At 42.6% G+C, this 21,180-nt stretch overlaps 1 protein-coding gene across 1 annotated transcript in view; it reads right to left on the reverse strand.

Moving 5' to 3' along the window:
• Positions 1–14,125: 14,125 nt before the first annotated feature.
• GPC4 (glypican 4) overlaps positions 14,126–21,180 on the reverse strand; it is a 118,386-nt gene continuing 111,331 nt past the window's right edge. Inside the window, exon 9 of the mRNA XM_088465746.1 lies at positions 14,126–18,706. Coding sequence (XP_088321872.1) covers positions 18,474–18,706 — 233 coding nt within the window. The 3' untranslated portion in view covers positions 14,126–18,473. The remainder of the gene's footprint in view (positions 18,707–21,180) is intronic.

The raw sequence follows: 21,180 nt of genomic DNA on the forward strand, positions 1-21,180 counted from the left end.
TTTAGATGTTGCATACTTCCCAGCACACGTCTTTTATTTACAACAGAATGGCGACCACATATGAATCCTGTTTGATCGCTATGTATTATACTGGGTAAAAGAAGCTTAAGTCTCTCTGATAATATTTTTGTTAGAATTTTATAGTCTAAATTTAAAAGATATATAGGCCTATATGAACTTGGTAAGGAGAGATCTCAGCCAGATTTGGGCAAGACTTTTATGGTGGCCATATTAAAGTGGGAGAGTTTTCTTTGTTATAATGGAATTATATACATCAACCAGGGTTTCCCCTATTTTAGGTAAGAGAAGTTTGAAAAAATCACCACTGAAACCATCCGGTCCAGGAGATTTGTTGGTTTTGAGACCTTTTATGACGGTATTAACTTCCGTTAGTGTAATTGGTGCGTTCAGAGATTGAGCAGTTTCAAAGGGGATTTGAGGATAGACAATATTTTCCCATATATTGGGGTAAAGTGTAGAGGATATAGATCTATTCTCTGGGTCTAGAGGGGGGAGTAGAGTGTGAATAGAGAACTGCATAAAAGTTGTGCATTATATCAGTAATCTGAGAGTTGGATGAAGTATATGAACCATCTGACATTTTTAGAATTTTAACTAGCATAGGAGGTTGTGTGCCTTTTAGTAAATTAGTCAAAAGTCGGCCTGTTTTATTGCCAAATTTATGGTATTTATGATTCACAAAAAATAAATATCTATTTCCCATTGTTTGCAGGAATTCATCAAAGTTATTTTTTTCAGTTTGATATGTGCGTTTATCTGAGTAGGACAGATTTTTAACTTTTGGAATGCATCCGAGAGGGATGATTGCATTTTAATGTATGTAGAAGTATATTTCTTGTGTACAGAAGAAACATATGAGATTATAGCTCCTCTAATTACCGATTTGGCAGCTTGCCAGAAAAGTGGGGGATCCAAAGTGGCGTATGTAAGATTGTTAAGCCTGAGTTCTTCCCAAATCGTTTCCATTCTGGTTTTAAATTTAGTGGAGTGAGCCAAATGCGAGGGAAATTTCCATGCAGAAGCGGATCCTTTCTCTAATGCAATATTAACTGTTGACCAAACCAAAGCGTGATCTGATATAGCGATTGGTTCTATTTCTATAATTGACACTCTGGGTAGAAGGGACTCAGATACGAATATGTAGTCTATCCAGGAAAAGGTGTTATAAGTCGCAGAGTGGCATGTGAACTCCTTATCTATGGGGTGCAATGCTCTCCAAACATCTACTAGGAGCAGTCTGGAAGCAAATGAGGGAACTCCCAATTTTGGTAAATTGTTTACCTTAGACATACTTTGAGATTTGTCTAGTATGTTAGCGGACACCAAATTGAAATCCCCACATACTATAAGGGGGAGGTCCAAATGAGGGATGAGTTTAGCCAAGAGTGTTTGGAAATTTTTTTTGGATTAAACATTAGGGGCGTATACATTACATAGGACATATGAAACATTTTGATATGACACAACAGCTATGACATATCTCCCTTCAGGATCAGCTTCTATAGCTGATACTGTCAAGTGAAGAGATTTTTTGGCCAGGATAACTACTCCTCGTGCTTTAGAATTATATGAGGCTGCCGCTACCAACGACCACCCCAACATTTGGAATTTGTTTGTTTCCGTGGGGACCAGATGAGATTCTTGAATTAATGCGATGTCTATATTGTGTTTAGATAGGTATATAAGAAGTTTCCTTCTTTTACATGGGGAATTGATACCACCTATGTTCAGGGTCCCTATAGTCAATTGAGACATTTGATATATAACGCTGTGTAGATGGGTAAACATATTCCCTATAGCATCAAATCTGAAATATAAGCGAGGTGAGGGGAAGGGAAGAGACAAAGAGAAAGACTACACAATGCCCGATAGACAAACACATGCAAAAACAAAAAACTATAGCCAATGGTTTTGGCCAAAGCAAAGAATTTACATAGAACTTCTGGGAGATCACAATACATACAGTTAATATCTGTATCATAATAAGAAACACTTTCCGGATAATGCTCCCATCTTTAACCGGATATTAAACTAAACAGGTTATCAACACTTTATCATTTGCAATAAAGTAATTTTATAATGTATTAACACTGAAGTCTCATCAGGTAAAGCAAGGGCGAAAGAGGTAAACATATAAATCTCGATATAGAGCAATTCAATTAGTCAAACCATATTATTATTTTTTTTTTTGTTTGTTAGACAGCATATATAGAACAGTGTGTACAAACCAGCATAACAAAAATAGCGGCCACTGTCGACCCTGTATCTTTTCCAGAGACCAAAACCCATAAACGGGGTTCAAAGAGGGTCACAAATCGTAATAATAGGGAGGAATCTTTAAGGTTCGCGATCTCTCATGGTGGCAAAGTGACAGGATCAGATATATCTGGAGCATTTTCATGATTTTCCTCTTAGAGAAAGGCATGTGCATCTTCTGAATTGGAGAAATCTAGGTAAGTATCACCACGAAAAATAGCTTGGCTGGGTAAATTAAAGAAAATTTCTTCCTTTCTTTGACCAATCGGGAACATATAGGAGAAAGGGTTTTTCTAGCTCTTGTCAGTTCAACAGAAAAATCTTGAAAAATGAAAAACATTTTCCCCCTCCCAAACGATTTTTGTTTCCGGGAGGCCTGCCAAATTGCCAGCTTATGTATGTAGTTTAAGCATCTAAACAAAATCACTCGTGGACGTCCTTCTGCTGATCTTGGAGTGGGACCAATTCGGTGGACTCGTTCAATAATTAAATCTCGGCATTCTTCTTCAATGCCTAATAACTTTGGAAGAGTAGTACGCACAAAATTGGTGGAGTGAAGGGCCTTTAACGGTCTCCGGTAAACCGACCAGCCGTGTGTTGTTACGTCGTGACCTATTTTCAAGGTCATCGACCTTGTTCCAAAGCTGGTGATTGTCTTTTTTTAGTTGTATTATGGTGTATTGCGCATCAGCCAAATCATGGCAGACTGAGCCTACGCGGTTTTCAGTATCTGCAACGTGGTGTGTAAGGGTCTGGATCTGCGCTGTAATGTCTGCTACTGTTTGGTTTAATAGAGGAGTCATTGTGGTGTTTATTGCTGTCACTATTTCTTCATATGAGATAGGTGTTTCAGGATTGCGACTTACCTGTGGTAGGTCGCTAACAGCAGAGCTCCCTGCAGCCTTCTTTGAAGCCGGAGAAGATGTCCAGGTATCGGCGTCCGGCGCCATATTGTTGTCAGCGTGGCGCTTCTGTTGCTGCGGCAGCGGGGCTCTCTCGGTGGCCTGACTGGACAGAAATTTGTCCATTCTATGGGGCTGAAGCCCGACTGTGTGTGATCCGAGGTGAGTCCTGTATTTTGGAGTCCGAAAACGGACTTGTATAATATAGATTGCCGGCGATGTGAAGGAGCAGCACGGAGCGCGTCCTCACTCCATGAAGCCAGAACCGGAAGTCTCAAGGCTGCCTCATTAATGTATATGCTGAGTCTCTGAGATTACCCACTAACTCCACCTGGTCAGGTGACTAGTCAGTGTCCAGAGACGCGTCCAAGCTATCAGCCCAGCGCTCCATGGCCCTGGCCACCCAGTACACGGCCATAGCCGGTCTGGACACGGCCCCCCCCCCCTCCAGCAAGGGAATAAATGGATATTAGACACACTTCAACCTTGCGATCCGTAGGATCCTTTAAGGAGGACATGGACAATGTAGCACTCCTCACTAGACATGTGACTTGAAAATCTACTTGTGGAGGAGTTCCCACTTTGAGAAATAATTATCCGCAAAAGGGTATGCCACGGCTAAACGCTTTTGAGGCTGATAATGCTTACCTGGATACTTCCACGCCTCCTCAAGATGATCCACTAGTTGACCAGATAGGGGAAATACAGTTGCATCACCCTTAATATCCTTAAAGGCGGCATATTTTTATTTGGCCATGGGGGGATCGTCATCCTCTGTAACCAATACCATACGGACTGCACGTGTAAAGCCCGGTATATAGACCTTAGACTTAGACTCAGTCTCTTTTGTACGGAAAGTCTCCTGGTCAGAAAGGTCAAAAATGTCACCGTCATTAGACGACCCATCATCCTGATCAGTCTGAGACTGCAAAGGTCGCTTATGCGGCCGCAATGACGACTCCCCCTGTAACACGTGCGACAGGTGTTGCACCGTAGTGGACAGGGAACTAACCCATGCAGGCTCTTGTGCGACCTGAAGGGGCAACAGAGAGAGACAACACCAATGACTACTGTGAAAACCCCATCGGGGGAAACGCAGGGGGCGTCGCTAGATGGCCCACCAGGGTTGTAAGTGCTTTAGCAAAACAAGCCCAGGGAAGTTCCTGCACAGGTGCAGACAGCAATGTTACGTGAGTAGAAAACACGCCTTACATAACCCCTCAGAGTGCCCATCACCCTCCACCAACATGACATGACATATGGTACATTTTGGATGTAGGGGAAATACACGTTCACTATCAGACATGATTTATGACATGGAACTGTATGTGACACCTCACAGACAATACTTGTATAGTAAGGTAATAAACACCCACAAGGGCTTTAGCAGAGAAGAAGAGGGATAGGTAAAATGGCTGACAGTCAGAAATAAAGTACAGGCAGCAGCGCTAGCATGAAGTCACATACAATACAGAATAAACCCTGCACTACAGCGCTGAGCCCAACTACACAGAGTCTGGTAGGAAACAGCGCCACATACTCTGACCTTGCACCGGAGGATAGGTATGTAGGCGGGACCCGGACCACGATGCCAGCATTTTCAGCATCCAGCAGCGCTTGCCACACTTGAAAAAGATGGCTGACGAGGAGCAGAGAGGAGACGGGTCCGGGGGAGGAGCGGCTACACACATGGCTCAGACCGCTGTGGAGAGGCCGTGTGCAGCGGGGGAGGTGCCGGCTGCTATGCAGGGAAGGCGCGCTCCCCTGGCCTGCATTTAACCCCCAGGACGCCGGACGTGTCTGCACTGCTGCGGCCCGCTGTCCCAGGGGGGTAGTGGAAGTGCATGTTAGTACCTGGCTCCACGCTGCAGCCAGTCCCCAGGGAGCCTTAGGGGACTTAGGACTATGGGCCTGATTCAGAGCCGAACGCTGAAAATGGAGCGTCCTCCTGGATGCTCGCATAGCTGTGGTTGACCACCCACAGCTATAGCGAGCGTCCATAATGATGGTCGTGATGGTCTTGACCCCCATCAGGGCTTGCGACGAGACCCTGCGGTAGGGTCTCGCTGCTGCAAGCCCTGGAGTGATTTTGGCTCTATCAGTGCCAAAATCACTCCCACTGACATCACTAGTGATGGGAACGCCTCCATCTGGCAACGGAGAGCCCGTCGCTGTCCGGGTCTCGCGCATGCGCACGACGGAGCTCCCTCCGTCGTGCGCATGCGCAGTGGGGCAACATCGACCCGCTTGCGAGCGTCCTGCACTCGCGAGCGGGTCTGAATGACCCCCTATGTTCCCGGAGAGCTTACCTTCTGTTCCCCGTACATCCGGCCACAGTCCAGGTAACCAGGGTCACCGCTAGCTGTGACCCCAGTTACCTACCAGAATCCCCGGATCGGTACCGGCGTTCTGGTACCAGCGGGGTGGAGGAGTGACAACATGGACGTCAGTACTGACTGTCCATGTTGTACACTCAAATGTGCAGCCACAGCTGCCAGAAACAACTTCAGGGGCCTTAACAGACAGGTGCATTCGACTCCGAGCCGGGCACCGATGAAAACTGAGTGCCTGAGGCTCGGGGGCGGGGTATAGGAGAGGGACCCCAGTGCATCCTGGGAGGCTGAAAACTTTAACTCTGTGGTGCCCGATGCCTGACGTCATCACCTATACCCCAAGGTATCCTGTGGATACCCTATGGATCCTGAAGTAGAAAAGGCTAACATAACAAAATGTGGAAAAAGTGAAGTGCGGTGAATACTTTCCGGATGCATTGTATATGGAAATTAGCCATTACAGTCAGATGCATTGCAGGAGTGAGCAGAGGAAATGATGGCAGAGACTCATCTGCAAGTGAAGCAAACGGGAAAGTCGTTTGATTCCAGGAGGCAGATAAGCAATATGTAAACATAATAGATTTACTACAAATGCCCATCACTTTAATTGTACAAGATATAGAAAAAATAAAAAACCCACTAATGAAACCACACACAAGCCAGTGACAAAAAGATTCTGCCTATTTCTGCACAATAAACAGTTTGAAACCCCTTATTGTCTCTGTTTTACTTGTGCAATACTTGTATTATAACTCTGTCTGCATCTCATATTTTTTACTCATTTTTAAAAGCAATATAATGTATGTTGCTCAGTTTTATCACATCCAATCACTACTATTACTCTAATACTATTCATATGGCGATACTTAGAATCCAAATATTTACAAACCCTACAACTGCATTCCATTATTTTATTCTATCCTATTGCAAGCATTATCCTATGACCTTTGCAAATAATCCCTACATTTTCAGAGTCCCCCCTACACCAGTGGTTCCCAAACTTTTTTGAATCATGGCGCATTAGATTATGAGCATTTTTTCCTGGGCACCCCCCTAGGGACAAAAGTTTCTTAATGATAATCTCAGCAAAAACAAAATGTTTTAAATTGTGCCCATGTCACCCCTTAGGTTCAATTATGTGGTGGTTGACAGGGCTGCACTGTTTGTCCACATATTTTTAATTGACAGTCATTAGCACTTGTTTTGCCCATCATGCTGACTAAAAATCATTTTATTTGGTACTGGACCACCAATTTGTGGCATGCCTGCAAGTGCCCCGAGGCACCCAGTTTGGGAACTACTGCCATATACATATCATGTTTTCCCTACTCCCCTATTTTCAACACTTCATCTATTATATACGCTAAATACTATATATATTATTACCAAATACTTTAACCACCTTATTTTGTTGAATTTTGTTATTCCGCTAAACTCTCTTAATTTTACACTTCTCCCTCACCTATTTACCAATATTCACAGTCACATAACTTGGTTTGTAATAGGCACCCTTCTCTCACCACTAACCCACAAAACACAAACTAGAGCTATGCATTACACTAACCTGAATCACTAGTCAAGCTCTCATTTACTAACCGTTTTACCTTCTATACCTCTAAGCACTACTCCTCCCTAGGTTCTGTACACACCCCACATGCACAATGACCCTCACAATCTAAGGAGTCCGGCCTGTGTACAGAGCGTCTACAAGCGGTTCTTCGTGCAAACAAGCTTTGCTGCTTGCCTTCCTTTATCAGCTCCAAACTGCCTGGTTTCCGAGCCTGAAGGCTAATTTTTGTGATTTTGCAGAAACACTGCTTTGTGAATTTGTTAATCAAAAAATGGGATTTTGGTACCTACTGGTAAATCCTTTTCTCTGATTCCACAGGGGACACTGGAGGTGCTTACGCTGGGGTATAGAGGCGTGGATAGCTGGAGCTGGCACTTTAAAATTTAGAAGTGTGAAGCTCCTCCCCCTCTATGCCCCACCAGCCCTCAGTTTAGAAAATGAAGACCGAGAGAAGGTAGAGAACAAGTGGAGTGAAAGGAGAGAAGAACACACAATAACTAAATCATACAACATACAGAACAAAACCGAACAGGCAGGCATAGAGCGCAGAGGTGGGCGGCACCTGCAGAACAAGGCAGCCAAAACGGGATGCCGAAGTAGCAAACGTATCAAATTTGTAAAACCTGACAAACGTGGGAACTGAAGACCAAGCAGCCGCACAGCACAATTGTGATGTGGAGGCTCCTCTACCGGCCACCCATGACGCACCCACAGAACGTGTGGAATGAGCCGAAATGGACGAAGGAGGCCAACGGTCAGCACTATCATAAGCCTGATGAATAGTCAGCCGGATCCAACGTGCCAAAGTCTGCTTAGATGCCAGCCAACCCCTCCGAACAGCATCATAGAGGACAAAAAGTGGCTCAGACTTACAGAGGGACACTGTCCTGGAACATAGATGCGGAGAGCCCTAACCACATCCAAGGTAGAAGATCCACCAGAGTCCTCCAGCAACAACGGTACCACAATAGGCTGATTGATATGGAAAGCCGACACAACCTTGGGAAGGAAGGCGGCTACCGTCCGGACTTCCGCCCTATCAGCATGAAACACAAGGTAAGGTGGCTTACAGGACAGAGCACCCAATTCCGAAACTCTATGAGCCGAAGCGAGAGACAGGAGGACAGTCTTCCAAGACAAGTACTTAAGATCGACCTCCTCCAAAAGGTTCAAACATGGGCGACTGAAGAAACAGAAGCACTAAGTTTAGGTCCAGGGAGCTATTGGAGATACAAAAGGAGGCTGCACGTGCAAGACCCCTTCAAGAAACGTCTGCACCTCAGGAATGAGGGCCAATTTTCTTTGAAAGAAAATGGAGAGGGCAGAAACCTGCACCTTTAGAGTTCCCAGCCGAAGACCAGAATCCAGACACGTCTGAAGGAAAAACAGAAACCGGGACAACCGAAAAATTCTAGACGGAAGACCCCGACTGGAACACCATGAGATATAAGCACGCCAGATGCGATGATAATGCGCAGCCGAAACTGGCTTCCTGGTGCGTAGCATGGTGGGAATAACCGCGTCTGGGATGCCCCTGCGTCTTAGGATATTGGTTTCAAGAGCCACCCCGTTAATCGCAGTTGCGCTAGACTGGGGTGTACGAATGGACCCTGCTGTAGTAGATCCGGGCGTAGAGGAAGGGGCCACGGATCATCTGACAATAGGGACCGAAGGTCCGAGAACCAACTTCTCCGAGGCCAGTTCGGAGCTACGAGAATTACAGAGGCTGATTCTTGTTTTATCCTTTTTAGAAGACGAGGAAGAAGCGGAATCGGAGGAAAAAGGTAAATGAAGTCGTAGATCCACGGACTTGTCAGGGCGTCTACCGCTTCCGCCTGCGGATCCAGAGTTCTTGAGACGTATACTGGGAGATGACAATTCAATCGCGACGCCATGAGGTCCACCTGAGGACATCCCCATCGACGTATCAGCGCGTTGAACACCTCTGGATGAAGCTTCCATTCCCCGGGATGCATATCCTGTCGACTGCTTCCCAGTTGTCCACACCCGGGATGAATACCGCCGACAGGATTACTGACTGTTTTTCGGCCCACCGAAGGATCGGAGTTACTTCCCGCATAGCCATGCGACTCCGAGTCCCTCCTTGGCGGTTGATGTAAGCGACGCCGGTCGTGTTGTCGGACTGAACTCTTACCGGACGAGCCTTTAGAAAGTCTGTTGCCTCTATCAGAGCATTGTAAATCGGTCTGAGTTCCAACACATTTATGGGCCACTTCTGTTCTAGAGGGGACCATCGACCCTGAAAGTGATAATCGTGGACTACTGCTCCCCATCCTCGAAAGCTGGCATCCATTGTTACGAGGATCCAGTCCCACACTCCGAATCTTCTGCCCGCTAACAGATTGTTGGATTGTGTCCACCAAAGAAGGGCCACTCTGGTAACCGGGCTCAGACGGATCTGTCTATGAAGAAGCAGATGAGACCCTGACCCCTGTGCTAGCAGGTCCAGCTGAAACACCCTGGAGTGGAAACCGGCCGAACTGTAGTGCCTCGAAAGCTGCTACCATCTTCCCCAAGAGACGCAGACAAAGAAGCAGGGACACCTTCCTTGTTCTGAGGACCAGCTGAACTAACAACCGGATATCCCGGGCCTTGTCTATTGGAAGCAAAACCAGTTGTGAGGCCGTATCCAAGATCATGCCCAGAAACAGAAGTTTCTGGGACGGATTGAGATTTGATTTCTTGAAGTTGATTATCCAACCGTGTTGGATTAGGGTCTGATATGTCAGTAAGGCCTGATTTGATAGAAGAGATACCGATGGAGCCTTGAGTAACAGGTCGTCCAAATAAGGGATTATGGCCCGGATTCAGAGCCAGGCGCTCTGACCAGAGCGCTCGCTCTGAATCAGGGCCCTCCTCCATTAATATGGAGCGTCCTCCTGGACGCTCGTATAGCTGTGGGTCACCACCCACAGCATATACAAGCGTGCAAAAAGATGGTCGCGATGGTCTTGACCATCGCGACCATCGGACTTGCGAGGGAAACCCTACGGTCGGGTTTCCCAGCCGCAAGGCTAGGAGTGATTTTGGCTCTATCAGAGCCAAAATCACTCCCACTGACATCACTAGTGATGTCAGTGGGGCCGGCTTCAGACGGTAGGCGTTCCCATGGGAACGCCTCCGTCTGGCAGGCACGCCCCCGGCACGCCCACCAAAGGGGGCGTGCTGTCAATCAACATCGACAGCACGCCCCCTTTGGTGCGAGACCCGGAGCGATGGAAAGTTCTTCGCTTGCCGGGTCTCGCGCATGCGCACGATGGAGCTCCCTCCGTCGTGCGCATGCGCAGTGGGGATCATCGACCCACTTGCGAGCGTACTGCCGCTCGCAAGTGGGTCTGAATGACCCCCTATGTTCACTCCTGATGACCGAAGGAGAGCGATCATGACTGACATGAGTTTGGTGAAGACGCGGGGAGCCGAGGATAACCCGAACGGCAATGCCAGAAACTGATAATGATCCTTCAATATGGCGAAACGCAGAAAAGCCTGGTGAAGTTCCCAAATGGGAACATGGAGATAGGCATCCTTGATATCCAGGGATAATAGGAACTCCCCTGGTTCCAAGCTCGCTATGACTGACTGCAGAGACTCCATTTTGAAGCGATAAATCTTCAGATACAGGTTCAAAGACTTGAGATTTAAGATGGGCCTGACCGAGCCATCTGGTTTTGGTACTACAAACAGGTTCGAGTAAAACCCCAAGCCTCTCTGATGCTCCGGAACCGGAACTAGTACAGATGATACTACTAGAGACTGGATAGCCTCCTGTAAAACCTTGGCCTTGCTTGCAGGCATTGGCAGACTTGTGGTGAAGAACCGAGGTGGAGGGGGGACTTCGAAGTCTATTCAGTACCCCAGGGAAATTAGTCTGCGGATCCACGGTTCTGTAGAGGTCTGGTTCCAAAACTGTTGAAAGTTTTGCAGGCGGGCTCCCACTGCAGGAGGTCCCAGGTGGGACGGAAGACTTACCCCCCGTGGCCTGGGATATCCATTTGTCCAGTTCCGGGCCAAACAGCATATCGCCAGTGAAAGGTAAACCCTCCACCGCACGCTTGGATTCTGCGTCCGCTTGCCAAGCGCGCAACCAGAGGGCCCTGCGGCCCGAAATAGCAGAAGCAGATATGCGAGCACTAATCTGTATGATATCTTTCGAAGCTCCTCCCAGGTAAACTGCAGACTCACAGATGTGTTCTGCTAGTAGACGTACCTCTGCTCTGGAGGTACCAGAGTCCACACCAGTAATCAACTGGTCAGCCCAGCCGACCACTGCCTTGTTAACCCAAGCGGTAACAAGGGTGGGTCTAAGTTGAGCACCCGCTGCAGTATAAATCGATTTTAGCGTTGTCTCCAACTTACGATCTGAAGGATCTTTTAGTACTGTAGCTCCCGGTACTGGGAGTGCAGTTTTCTTAGAGAGACGGGAGACTGACGCATCTACTGGAGAGGGTGTTTCCCACTTTTCCATCATGGATGATGGAAAAGGATAGCTAGACGGAAACCGGCGCGGAATTTGGAACAGTTTATCCGGTTGCTTCCAGGCCACTGAGAGCTGCTGTTGAAGTTGCTGTGAGAACGGAAAAAACGCAGAGCTCTTTGGTTGTTCATGAAATAATTCACACTCCTGGGATGCAGGTATTACATCCTCTGGTAGATTCAGAACTTTTCTGACCACCAAAATTAGAGATTCCACCCCGGAAGAAGTGTACTCTAATTCTTGAGGGGAAGCGTCCTGTAACGCTTCCTCCAATTCCCCTTCTTCTGTTTCCTTCGCAGCGAGGAATTCTTCATCCGACTCTTCTGATTGGAGAACAGTCGCCAGAGTACGCTTTTGTGTCGGTCTTTGGTAGGAGGTGGAGGGTGCAGGCACCACTGTACCCATAACCTGTACCAGGGTGTCGAGAGACTTGGTTAGCCCCGCCACCCAGGGAGGTTGAGACTTGCGTGTCTCAGCTAACTCAGACGTTAAATTCGTCATTACTCCTACCATGTCAGCGGCCCATGGGGGAGCAGGTGAGGCAGTAATAGCCATAGGTGGATCTATTGCTATACAAGCAACACATAACGTGGACCCAGCAGCATGCGGCTTGGATAGTTTGTTGTTACACTTAGAACAGACAAACATCTTTTGAACCGCTTTTGTTCTGTTTGACATGGATACACACAGTCACCCAGACACAGAAGGACAGAAGTGAAATTAGAAATAAAACAGAAGGCTGGTTTGGGACACAGAGGAAGAGGCACTCCCCACAGATTAGATTCCCTGCCAAACACCCCAGTGTTACTCACAACCTCTTGTCAGGGATGTAGTCAGGAGAATCAGCCTTCTGTATATACTGCATACGACCTGTAGTGGAGAGATGCAGTCTTTAAACCAGGTTTAACACGGCAGCCACGCTGTGCACACAGCCGCTGCATCTAGACGGGGAGCCCGCGCTGTTAGGCTCCGCCCCCTTTCTTTATGCCCTAAGGGCCGGAAAATGGCTGCCCCCGCATGCAGGATAATCTCCCCCCTGTGCAAGCCCCGCTGAGGAGCCGCTAGCCGCGCTCATCAGCGGGGAGAGGGGAGATAGTGTAATTAATGAGCAGCGCTATCGCGCTCTCTGAAGCCAGCGCTGGCCGTGGGACAGGAGACGGGGGATGTGCATGTGATTCATACTCACTGCGCTCCCTCTCCGGACGGCTCCTCTGAACAGAACTCACATGAAAGAAGCTGTGGTGTGTGTGCGGCATTAAGGAGCTGTCAGATGCTTTTGGTTAAGCACTGCACACTCCTTCCTGTAACCCAGGAGGTTAACAGGGTGCCAGTAACCCGGACCCCACCTTTAGAGAGGTGGTGAAGGGTACTTAAGAAAAAATATGTAAAAGATGTCTTAAAATAAGAAAGAAAAACTAAAAATAAAATATATATGAAATAAAAGAAATAAATTATGTGGCTTGCTGGAGCACAGCAGGTTGTGACCAGCTCCAAGGGCACATTTTCTAAACTGAGGGCTGGTGGGGCATAGAGGGGGAGGAGCTTCACACTTCTAAATTTTAAAGTGCCAGCTCCAGCTATCCACGCCTCTATACCCCAGCGTAAGCACCTCCAGTGTCCCCTAGTGGATGAAAGAGAAAGATCAAAATTTACCAAAACAGAGTCTTGGGTGTGGCAGAACAGGATATCCATGAGATGTTCTCTCTATAACCATAGTCTATTTGCACCTAAGAGATTATGTAAACCCTCTAAACGGAGATTAGAATACTATGCTATGTGCTCTATTTATTACGCAGTGAATAAAAAAAATAAAAAAAGTTTTCTGGCAATTGGGGCCCACGGGTTAAACAGATATGCTCAGACAGCATTGCACACTACATTCTGACACTTCGTTGGCAGCGTTGTTCTGACAGCAACTAAGAAAAGAAGATTGCCGAGTAGGAAGACACAAAGTCGCTGGCCAGGTGTGTATTTGTAAATACAAGTGGTAGAGTCATAAGTATCTCTGTGAGTGGCAGCAATAATGAACATTATATACTGCTAATAACAATTTGTGCTTCACTTTATAAGCATCCTGATAGATGGCAGTCATATGTAAACTGGTTTCCCAGGCTCAGTACTCAGGCTTTCAATAACCCCGTACCCACAGGAATGATACTGACCAGAATAGTTAATACATTCTAAAAGTTTGTGGAGTGTAATCTCACCACTGCTTCCGCTGGTGGTGCGGGAGTCTGCGCCTGTTGTCAGGAGTGGTGGGTGGTCTTAAAGAACTCTGTTTTGCAACAATCGGGGTTACCAGTCACTGCTAGGTGGAATGAGTACAGAAGCTGTAGTAGTGTGCTCTGATGCATTTTGACATGGGCGTCTTAGCTGTGTTCCCAATAGTGATTTGCTGAAGAGTAGGATTACTATCTAAAAAAAACTAAATGAAAATTCTTACAACAATCTGTGTCATAAAATTTTATAAATAAAGGAAGGTATGGTAACAACTCTTCCTTCTGATTGAGCTTCCCTGGTCCAAAAAATAAAAACTGTCACACCAAAAGAAAATGTATTTTCGTTTATTTAATTGTCTGGTGGAGCATAATGCTTGGGTGTTTAATGCCAGGAACTCGATAACAATAACATTGTACAACATGCACATAACAACCGATAAAAAGACACAAATGAAACAATGAAATGACCAAATAAATCAAATAAATGGGATATGCAATAATCTGTCCCAATTTATTATTTTATGACATACGTAAGGACTGTACATATAAAGAGAACAGAAAAAAACAAACAATATTCAATCGGTTAGCTTGCTTGCCTAAGAACTTATTTGCATAAGTATAAAAAAACAACAACTAAGATCTAAAATTTAGGCACAAATAATAATTTGGTGCATACACCTTGCAATTAACAGGAAGCAAAAGCTAGGGAACTTTTTTGCTATTATTTTTATGATTTGTGTACAGTTGTTTGTGCACTAATGATCATATAAAAATATACAATATATAAGCGTGTTCCTGCTTTGCCCATTTAGCTGCAAACTTCCACCTGTTTTTGTTGGGGGTGGGGGATAAAGGAATAGAACCTACAAAACGAAGGTTTAAGTTCCTTGACTTAACTAGAGCTGGCAGCCAACCAGTTTAACATACAAATATGTATGAAATAAGGGAAAATATTAAAATAAAGCTTCCAGATTAATTAGTGTGACCCAAATATAATTACACATTTATATAATTTAGCAAGTACAACTGCTTAACCAACACAACCCTGTGCTTCTCGGGACATATTAAATTGTTTCCGATAAACCTAAATAATTACAAAACCCTGCATAGACAGTCTTCCTTTACTAAATTATTTTATAGTTACTAAGTAACTGTGTCAGGTTTTGTCTTGTGCAAATACATTTGGGAAAAAAGTTGATATAGATGTGCATAAACACCACAGAAATGCAACTTTTTTCATTTTTAGTGCACATAGAAAATAGAAAAAAAATAAATGTGGAAGAAAACATGGGGCATAGCAGTCATGCATCCCAAACAATTCACATTTGAGGTTCATTATTTTTTTTTGTCAGGCAGAGGGGAAAAAAAAATATTTAAAAAAATGTCCAAAAGTTTAGATGTACACATTTTTTGGTAACAAAATGCTATAATAAAAAAGGCAAATCTGTAATCAGTATGGCTTTATAGCAAACCACAAATATGTATGCCCCACAAAGCTATGTACATGTTATATATTTATATATATATAAAAATGGCTTCTCTTTATAAAAAGGTTCTTATAAAGCATGACAGCCACTAAAAGCACTTTTTTTTCTACATTATAAAGGCACATTTATTTAACAAAAATACATTAAGGCAGAAAGACCAGTTATTCATGATAACATTAGATCATCATACTGGCTGTTATGTCTGCTCTATCCACCACCTCCTGATAGCAAAAGAAATGAGAGAAACAAAAGGAAAACAAAATTGGATAATGTACACATCTATATTCTCGCTGGGCAAGTATAAGTGTGTGCTGCTATATATAGCGGCGGAGAGTCTGCAGTTGGTAACATTTTTGAAGTTTTTAGTTAGTGAGTTTGTATTAACAGGTTTCTGGTTGACTATTATACAATTAATTTTTGCACTCCTAATTTATCATAGATTATTATATAACTACTTGCTCTTTCCTTCATAGTTTAAATAAATACTAACATAGGCAGATATGGATATTATAGACCAAATAGTTTCTCCCTCATATTTCCATAGATGCCAACAATCTATAACCTTCAAATTATAATAGCTGTTAATGATACTCTCTCAAATATGGAGACATCTTAACCATTAACACAAAATAAGCAGTTCACTATATTTAATAATTAAATTCAGAAATATTTGATACATTATTGCATATTAAAATGTAAAAAATGAAAAAATAAAAAGTAAAAACAGAACCATTTTAAAGTCCTGTGTTTTCAGGTGTAATAATTATATTTGTTTGTCTAAATGAATTATAAAAATGTCACTTAAAAAAAAACTTCACACAATTTAAAATGGTGGCAGACTGCAATTACAACATATACCATAGATTACAGTTGAAAAAACCATTTTTTTTAAAACTTTTAAAGTAAAAGCATAAAGCAGTGAGAACGAGTATTCGAAAACTAGTGATCATACTAAAAATGTTTAGCATGTTTAAGCACATTATGATCACACAGTTTAGTTCTCATGGTTTATAAACTTAAGAGAACGATTTGGTTTTCTAAATTACCAGCCAGCTAAACACCAGCTATTGTTGTTCTACAAACATCAGCTGTATTAACTTTGAATGGGTCACAATTATTAGTGTTGTGGATTCCAATATCGTATAGGATAATGATCTGTTAATTGGCATTAGAACTAGAGCAAATACAATTGATTACCTTTAACACATGCTTCTGCTTTCTACTTTTTAAAATAAGGAGTAGTTGGCTGTTGACAGAAGATTCTAATACTTGACTAAAAACTGTCCTGCTTTAAACTAGCTTGCACAGATATCTGGAGAAAGAAAAGTGGGGAAAAAAATATGACTGATCTAGCCAAACTAGACGCTCACACCTAATGGATACACCCAAAATACCATTGTCAATAAATAATTTTTTCCCCTAAATCAGGGGTGAAATGACAGTGTTAAGATGTTTGCATAACTATTAACAAAATTAAAAAAATATATTCAGGGTGCTATCTGTGCCTTATAGCAGCCAGGAGGTCTCAAAGAAACAGATGGAACAAATTCAGCGATGTATGTTAAAAAGCAATCCAAAAAGGCTAGTGCTTCTAGTTATACTATGGAGAACAGACTCACTCCTACTAAAAATTAGAGCCCTCAAAGTAAAAAAGGAAATTCCTCAGAATTGAGGTAGTTACTAAGTATCGGCACATTTTCCCACTTCTCCCATCAGTTATTTACAATTTCTCTTTCCAACATTTTTTTGCGTAATTTTTTTTTTACAGTTTGCTTTTTAACTTGAAGAAAAAATTCCTTGCTATGAACATTTTAATAAATAATGGTTTAACTCATGACTAAGAAAATTATCCCCAAAAAACCCTGTTGGTATTTGAATATCCTGTTCGTATCCTGTTGGTACCTTATTCATGAATGAGATTGTTAAAAACGTGTTTATTTTAGATTCACAAAGATCGGACTCTTCAATAGAACAGTAGGTTTACCTAACTTTGTACAAAAAAAAAATATATATATATATATATTAAAAAAAATTACATCCCCTCGCTGTGGGTCACATTTACATAGATTGATTCCATAAACATTTCATAAAGAAATGTGTGAACTTCTGAAATTAATAAAGATGAGATGGTATAAAAAATATTTCATTGAATGAATTATACAATGTAATACTAATATTTTATAAGCAGGTACTGTTAAAATTCCACAGCATCCAGCAATCATCTGCCCAACCAAAAAGCCACAATAAATCTGAAAACTTATGGGTGTGGAAAAGTAGGGAAATGACGTTTGAATTCATCCACATAACATATCTGAATACTACATTTCTCTGCAGCAGCAAACGCTAAACAACAAACACTTCTTGAAACATAAGTTGATAAGTTCACTGAACTGTATTTCTGTGCCACACAACGCACATAGTGGTGCATATCTGCATGGTGACCACCTATAAGTTACACAAACCGATATAAAGCTAAAGTGATAGAAAAAGCTGTAGAATGTTGTAGTAGCATTACAACAAGTATGTATTCAGCAAAGTTGATTAACCTAACTGAAGTATCTTAGTGTAAATAGAGAAGAGACTATTAGCTTGTGCCAGTCATTAATATGATTATATCAGAATAGTATTCCACCTAAACAGAACAGCTGACACTTGGCCAATGTACCGAATACATCATGACCGATTATTCTACATTAGATGGAAACCAATGACCCTACTCTGAAAAGAGATTAAAACCATGATATTTCACTATAAAAAGCTTAACTGTTGGCTGCGCTTGGTCATTTTTCCCCCCAAATGATAACATGATAAATAAAATTAGCTTCTGTACAGATAACACTTGACAAAAATAAAAAATAAATTGTTACATGCCTAGACGTGACCCTGGGATTAAGGACATGGAAAGGTGATAAAACACTAAATCATAGCTACCTACACATCTGTATATACATGTCTGTTTGCCACTATAACTTTTGACATTCTGGATAGGTCCAAAAGAGTAAGTGAAGTGAATACAAATAGACCCAGCACTTGACCCTGTGGCAATGTGTTAAAAAAACAATACACCTTTGTCCATTAACTTACAAAGATATAAAAATTGTTCGATGGATCTAAAGTGGAAAAGGTGCATTTTCCGTTTTGTAGTAAGTCTCTTGTTTTTATCTTGCTAAGGGTGTAAAATCAGCTTCCATTATCTCCTCTGTCTCACAAAGAGCATGATACATGGAACGAGGACTAGGAGCGAAGCAGTGTTGGTCCGAGCTGCATTGGGCAGTTTCACAGATTTATCGCCGCCGTAATTAATCTTTGGATGAATCTCCCCAGTTTTTGTCCCTTCTGTTGCTTTGAAGACAATGTCATCGGTACACTTTCGTGGATCACAGTCCCCACTGCCACCACTACCTTCTCCGCTGTTCTCATCACCTGCAAAATCAAAGCAGAGAATGGTTAGAAATACAGTGCCTTGCAAAAGTATTCACCCCCTTGGCTTTTTACCTTTTTTGTTATATTACATGCTGTATTTTTTTTTTTTTAATCTGCATTTTATGTGATAGATCTGCACAAAATAGTCTAACTTGGTGAAGTGAAATGAGAAAAATATATATAAAAAAAGAATCTTTATAAATTAAATTCTGAAAATTGGCATGTGCATATGTAAATCACCCCCTTTTCTATGAAGCCCCTCAAAAGTTCTGGTGCAACCAATTACCTTCAGAAGTCACATAATTAGTGAAATGAAGTCCACTTGTGTGAAATCTAAGTGTCACATGTTCTGTCAGTATAAACACACCTTTTCTGAAAGGCCCCAGAGGCTGCAACACCACTAAGCAATAGACATCACACCATGAAGATCAAGGAGACCTCCAAACAAGTCAGGGACAAAGTTGTTGAGAAGTACAATTCTGGTTTGGGTTATAAAAAAAATATACCCAAATCTTTGGTGATCCCCAGGAGCATCATCAAATCCATCATCATCACTTGGTACCACAACAAACCTGCCAAGAGATGGCCGCGCACCAAAACTCACAGATGGGCAATCCAATTGAGAATCTGTGGTCAGACATGAAGATTGTTGTTCACAAGCGGAAACCATCCAACATGAAGGAGCTGGAGCAGTTTTGCCTTGAGGAATGGACAAAAATCCCAGGGGCAAGATGAGGTAAGCTCATAGAGACTTATTCAAAGTGACTTGCAGCTGTAATTGCCACAAATGGTGGCTCGACAAAGTACTGACTTTAGGGGGGTGAATAGTTATGCACGCTGAAGTTTTCTGTTGTCCTAAATTTTGTTTGATTTACAATATAAAAAAAAAAACCACAACTTCACAGTTGTAGGCATGTTCTGTGAATGAAATGAAGCACACCTTCAAATAATCCATTTTAATTCCAGGTTGTGAGGCAACAAAACATGAAAAATGCAAAGGGGGGTGAATACTTTTGCAAGGCGCTGTATATATTTAGAATATTGTAGTAGATGATCCTATTTGGTGCAACTCAGCCAAATGTCCAATAAAAAATAAATATCAAATTAAAATTGTCATTTTGTTGGTTATACAGTAATAGGAACAAAAACAAATGTGTCCGATATGGCTGACAGTGCATCTATTGTACAACGATGTTAAACTTTTAACCACTTAACTGGCTAAATTTTCACATGAAAACCGTATGGAAATGGGTCTTCCTTTTTTATTCATTAAATGTAAAATGTATTTTTAAATATTTCATTTAAAAAATGACTGGGGATGTCTCGCAATCGTACCTCCCAATCCCAGAGTGTTACCAGATCTCCAAGAGAATTTCCTGCCCTCCAAATTTAATATGTGGGGCAATACCCCTAACTCTATGACATTAACCCACCAACCCACCTCTCAAACTACAATCTTGCAGAGCGCTTTTTATGGGGGATTTGATCATCAGTGTGCCCTGCAACAGCTCTCTGTAGAGATCAGCCAAAAAGACAGCTGCATCACTAGACGAGGAGGAAATCCATTCTGCACATGTGCAAAATGGATTTCCTCCTTAAAATCCAGGTGAGTGGGACAGCATGGTCACATGGGATGTGACTGTGCCAGCTAAACCCCAGCTGTCTGCAGTCACATCACATGCGACCGAGCCAGTTAAGTGGCTAAAGGAGTTTAACACTGCTCACTTGTCATTGCTAGTTTTGAGAAAGAAAAAAAAAAAAAAGTATAAAGAAGGAGGGAGTTTATGCTGTATAGTCTATCATAAAGTCTTCCTTTATGGCAGTGAGCGTCTCCTCCCCTCAAAATTTAAATAAGTCCGATAAACTATTTAAACTACAAAAATTTGAACAAAAATAGATCTGATCGTTTACAAACTTAAATGGTTATTAAACAGTTGCTAAAACAGGAATATGTGGACGTACATATTCATTCAGCAACTCACAAGTATATGCATGCTGAGGTTACTTTATATTCCTGCACTGCAATTTAGAGCATATAGAAAAGAAAAAAAAAAAAATATATATATATATTTATATTTGTTGTGCGAGTTGCGGAAGGCCGCACACGTCGAATGGCCCCAGGCCTAGAGAGGATCAGGCCTTCCCTTTCCTCTCTAAAGTAGGCAAGTGTGTGTCTCATGCAATAGCCATTTTGTTTTATATTTTAGCTAAAAGTATGTTAGATGATGTATTAAAAACGGTGTAGAGATTAGTGTTTTATTTCTCTGCAGATGTGATTAACTGTGGAGAAATGTATAGGTTAAACTGCTATATACATTGTTAAAGCAATAAGAATTATGGGTTTAAAATGTACAAGTTTTAATATGCACAGAACAGCTGACAGTCTCAGTTTTTATATTAACAAATTAGCTAACTGAGATAGCATTTAATTGCAATAAGCAGAAATGAAGGCTAAATGCACGACCATGTCAGAT

The sequence above is a fragment of the Taudactylus pleione genome, unplaced genomic scaffold (genome assembly GCF_031769625.1).
Source record: "Taudactylus pleione unplaced genomic scaffold, aTauple2 ptg000064l, whole genome shotgun sequence".
Taxonomy (NCBI): Eukaryota; Metazoa; Chordata; class Amphibia; order Anura; family Myobatrachidae; genus Taudactylus; species Taudactylus pleione.